The sequence below is a fragment of the Medicago sativa genome, chromosome 6 (assembly GCF_051527215.1).
Source record: "Medicago sativa cultivar Bolivia chromosome 6, Bolivia_mono, whole genome shotgun sequence".
NCBI classification, from domain to species: Eukaryota; Viridiplantae; Streptophyta; class Magnoliopsida; order Fabales; family Fabaceae; genus Medicago; species Medicago sativa.
Genome location: NC_140754.1, coordinates 65,723,338 through 65,727,535, shown reverse-complemented (window position 1 = coordinate 65,727,535; position 4,198 = coordinate 65,723,338). Strand labels below are relative to the sequence as shown.

Sequence of the window (4,198 nt, the reverse complement as noted above, 5' to 3'; positions counted from 1 at the left end):
AATTTGTTCCACAATACCTGACCTTCTCAAATTTTTAAGCTTAATTTGACAAGTTTACCCCTTATAGTTACTTTTTGTGGTCTCCATGTAAAGGTTTGTAGTGGAACAAAGAAAGTAATCATTACTTAAAAAAGTGAAGGTTTAAAAATAATAATAAGGGCAATTCAGTAAAAATATCATTATCTTTCTTTCATCATTACACTTTTCTTAATCTGTGTGAAATGACCAAGTAGGTCAAGTATTGCGGGACGGAGGGAGTATGATTTTAGAAAAAGAGTATAAAAAATTAACAAAACTGAAAATAGAAAGACCAAAACAAATCTTCTAAAAAAAAAAAAAAAACATAACACTAAGATCGCTTCTTTCAAAAGCACCCACCAAAATCCCAAACCTCTCAAAACACTCCTCACTTCACTATCGTTATCCCTCTGATCATGGCAAGAATCGTTGCATCTTCCTTCAAACGCCTCTCAACCCAATTCACAACGCGCCTCCTCTCCGCCACCGCCTCCGTGCTCTCCAATCCTTCATCCCTCACACGGCGTTGTTTTGGCGGAATTCACAACCGCGCCGATTACTCGTCCTGCGCCCTACTCGAATTGCCTTACCCCGACTTCCATCGGCCTACTGAGTTCCGTGGCCTCGATTACAACCACTGGGTCATTGTTATGGACACGCCTGGTGGTGAAGGTGCTTCTAAGAAGCAGATGATTGACTGTTTCGTCCAAACCCTCACAAAAGTTCTTGGATGGTACGTATACTATTTTCTTATTCTTATTTTTTTAGGGTTTAATTTCTTATCAAAATTTATGCATGCATTTCAATACTCTTTTTGGATTATTTTTTCAATACTCGTTTATCCTTTGAAACCCTTATTTTTGTTGTGATAGAGATTTATGTTTTGAAGCCATAATTTTGGTTTTAGTTTGATGGGTGTTATTGTTACTAAATGATTTTTGTTGTTTGGTTTTCAGTGAGGAGGAAGCTAAGAAGAAGATTTACAATGTGTTTTTTGAGGGTGATGAGTTTGGATTTGGCTGCGAGATTGATAAGAAAAGTTGCCAGAAGCTCAAACGTATTTGTTCCGTAAACAATATGGCATTTCAATGAATTATTTTGTTGTTTATTAATCGTTTTCTTGTGTAATGTGTTTATATTGTTATTTATCTTTGAGTAGGGATTCCTGGAGTTATGATTGCCATCCCTGATTCATATATTGGGGATCCTGAGAATAAGGACTATGGCGGTGAGGATTTTGTAGTGCTTTCTTAGTTTTATACTTGATTATTTTCTTCCATGCATTTTGATAGAACCCGTGAAATCAAGAAATGAAACTGATTAATGGAAAATGATGATGAGCTTAAGAGCTATACAATCACAGAATGTTCCTTATCGTGGTGTTCTATCACATTTTTTAGCTGATACTTATCCCTGATCTTTCATACTGATTTGTGTTTTCCTCCTTTGAAGCCACCCACCATTTCTGATCTAATGATTTGTGACCTATAAAACACGGTCACTCCTCGGATTAGGCGTGTCCGGTGTCAGACACGTGTCGTGTCCGACACGACACCGGCACTTGTAATTACACTGAATTATGCGATTTTTTCAAATTATTAGCTGCGTCGGCGTGTCCGGTGTCCGTGTCCGTATCCATGCTTCATAGTTTGTGACAATTTCCTGTTTATTTTTCAAAACTTTGATTGGTTATAACTATGTAATAGATTTTTTTATAGAGCATATTCTTAATTAATTGTAGGCATAATTGAGAGCCATTCACGAAATTTTTGTTTAATGTTCACTACAGTTTCCCTTCTTTTACTTTTCTCTTTATATTTTTAGTTCATCTTGGCAAAGTTAATCAGTAATAACTCTCAATGTCACTGAATAATGGCTATCTCTGAATGCTAATGGACTCATGCAAATTCTCTTTTTACCTCTTCTTTGTTGCTTCACAATTTTATGGAGATTCAAAATCAAACACTTGAAGAAACCACTTTTCCTATGCCCCTATTGAACAAACTTTTGTTAGACCCGAACTCCATTTTGTCATTTTTTTTTAGTATAGGTTAATTAATTATCTCTAAATCATGTTTGTGCAGGTGAATTACTTGTGAACGGAAAGATTGTCCAGAGACCACCTCGCGGTACGCAACATGAGAAGAATCTGATACATACGGAGGAATAGAGCTTTGGTACACGTCAGTTCGCACCAAATTAAAATAGTTCCCCAATCCCCCACTATCCCCGCCCCTGGTATACCGAAAAAAGGGAAATTATTTCTAAGAACTACATGGGATGTGTGTGACTTGGAAGTGTGCCTCCATTTTTGGCTGTTATTTTATTTTAAAATAGCTGGTACTTTCGTTCGTTTAGTTCTACACATTTTTTTCAAATTTATTTGAATCAATACATAAAAGTACCGTGAATCAATACATTTTTTTGGAGATTTTGGCAGAAGGATAACAATGTTGACATTGTATAACATAAATGATTAATTTGGGAGAAAAAAATGACAAAAGTGTTATCTGAAGTTAAGTAAATAACGAATTGTATAAACAATTTTAATTTATATTAAATCTTATAGAAAAACATTAATGTTGCAACAAAAATTACAACTCGATCCTTTAGTTTTGTTTTTTTTTCAAAATCTGAAAATTGGGTTTTTGGCCCAAGTAAAAGTGAGTGAGTTTTTTTAAGCTAAATTCTTTATGTTGACATTAAGTTTTTTGTTGACTGGCTTTTTTAATCACATTAAAAATGGGTATTATCAAGTAGAAAACAAATGAACAAAGTGTTGAATTGTGTTCATTGGTAAATGATTACAAGCTTATTTATACATGAATTAGGGTGTATCATAGTAAACATAGAGTGACTGTATCTAATGAACTCTAATCATTAAGCTTGAGTCTTTGCTTGCTCTCCAAGTTATTTGCTTCATCCTTGTTATGAGTTAGCTTGTGCTCCAAGGTATCATCTTCACACTGACTGTGTAATAGCCCCCCACAAGCTGGAGGTTGATAGAGGTCTAGCAAACCCAGCTTGGATAGTAATATGCCAAAAGGTTGAGGTAACAAAGGCTTTGTGAAGAAATCAGCTAACTGGTCTTTGGAATTCACAGGAAGAAGCTTTAAAATACCAGCTTGAAGCTTTTCTCTGACAATATGACAATCAATATCTAAATGTTTTGTTCTCTCATGGAAAACAGGATTGGCTGCAATATGAAGTGCACTTTGATTGTCACAAAAGAGTACTGGAGGTTTATGGCAAGTAACATGTAAATCTCTGAGCAGGTAAAGGAGCCACTGCAGTTCACAAGCAGCAGAAGCTAGAGCTCTATATTCAGCCTCTGAAGAGGATCTGGATACAGTCAATTGCTTCTTGGTTCTCCAAGAGATAAGGGAATGTCCAAGAAAGAAACATTGGCCACTTATGGATCTTCTAGTGTCAATACAGCCTGCCCAATCAGCATCAGAAAATCCTTGCAAATGTAAAGATGAGTTTCTGGGGAAATGAAGACCTTTACCAGGACATCCTTTGAGGTATCTGAGAACCCTTAAAGCAGCATGATGATGAGTTTGAGTTGGTTTGGAGAGGAATTGACTGAGTTGTTGAGTGATGAAGGTTATGTCTGGTCTAGTAGTGGTCAAGTAAAGTAACCTTCCTACCAGCCTTCTATAAGAAGGAATATCATCAAATGGAAGAGAGGAATCATGGTGAAGTTTGATGGATGGATCAGAAGGTGTTGAAACAGGCTTGGAATTGATAGAGCCTGAATCAGATAAAATATCCAAACAATATTTTCTCTGGCATAATGAGATACCCTGTTGAGAATGAGCAACCTCCAGACCCAAAAAGTATTTGAGTTGACCTAAATTCTTGATCTTGAAGGAGTTATGTAAAACAGATTTAATGTGATCAAACTCAGTCAAAGAGTCTCCAGCAAGAATAATATCATCTACATACACCAGTAAAACTGTAAATGAAGAAGCAGTTTTCTTGATAAACAAGGAATGGTCTGATGGTGCTTGTATGTAGTGATGTTGCAATAGAACAGATGTTAACTTTTCAAACCATTTTCTGCTAGCTTGTTTGAGACCATACAATGATTTCATCAGCTTGCACACCTGATTTGGTTTGGGAGAGGAGACACCTGGTGGAAGAGTCATGTAAACATCTTCTTGCAATTCACCATGGA

General features: G+C 36.2%; 1 protein-coding gene across 1 annotated transcript; it reads left to right on the top strand.

Annotated features, from left to right (window-relative positions):
• Positions 1–2,188, top strand: LOC146916393 (multiple organellar RNA editing factor 5, chloroplastic/mitochondrial-like). Its single transcript, XM_085721611.1, has 4 exons — positions 1–751; positions 975–1,075; positions 1,178–1,246; positions 2,103–2,188. Exons 1-4 carry the CDS (start codon positions 435–437, stop codon positions 2,186–2,188), a joined length of 573 nt encoding a protein of 190 aa, XP_085577737.1. The 5' UTR covers positions 1–434.
• Positions 2,189–4,198: the final 2,010 nt, after the last annotated feature.

Bases quoted from the DNA above. Each gene is read 5' to 3' on its own strand.
- LOC146916393 (XM_085721611.1), top strand. From the start codon at position 435: ATGGCAAGAATCGTTGCATCTTCCTTCAAACGCCTCTCAACCCAATTC. The intron at 1,076-1,177 runs GTATTTGTTCCG...ATCTTTGAGTAG, and splicing joins AAGTTGCCAGAAGCTCAAAC to GGATTCCTGGAGTTATGATT. The intron at 1,247-2,102 runs GTGAGGATTTTG...ATGTTTGTGCAG, and splicing joins TGAGAATAAGGACTATGGCG to GTGAATTACTTGTGAACGGA.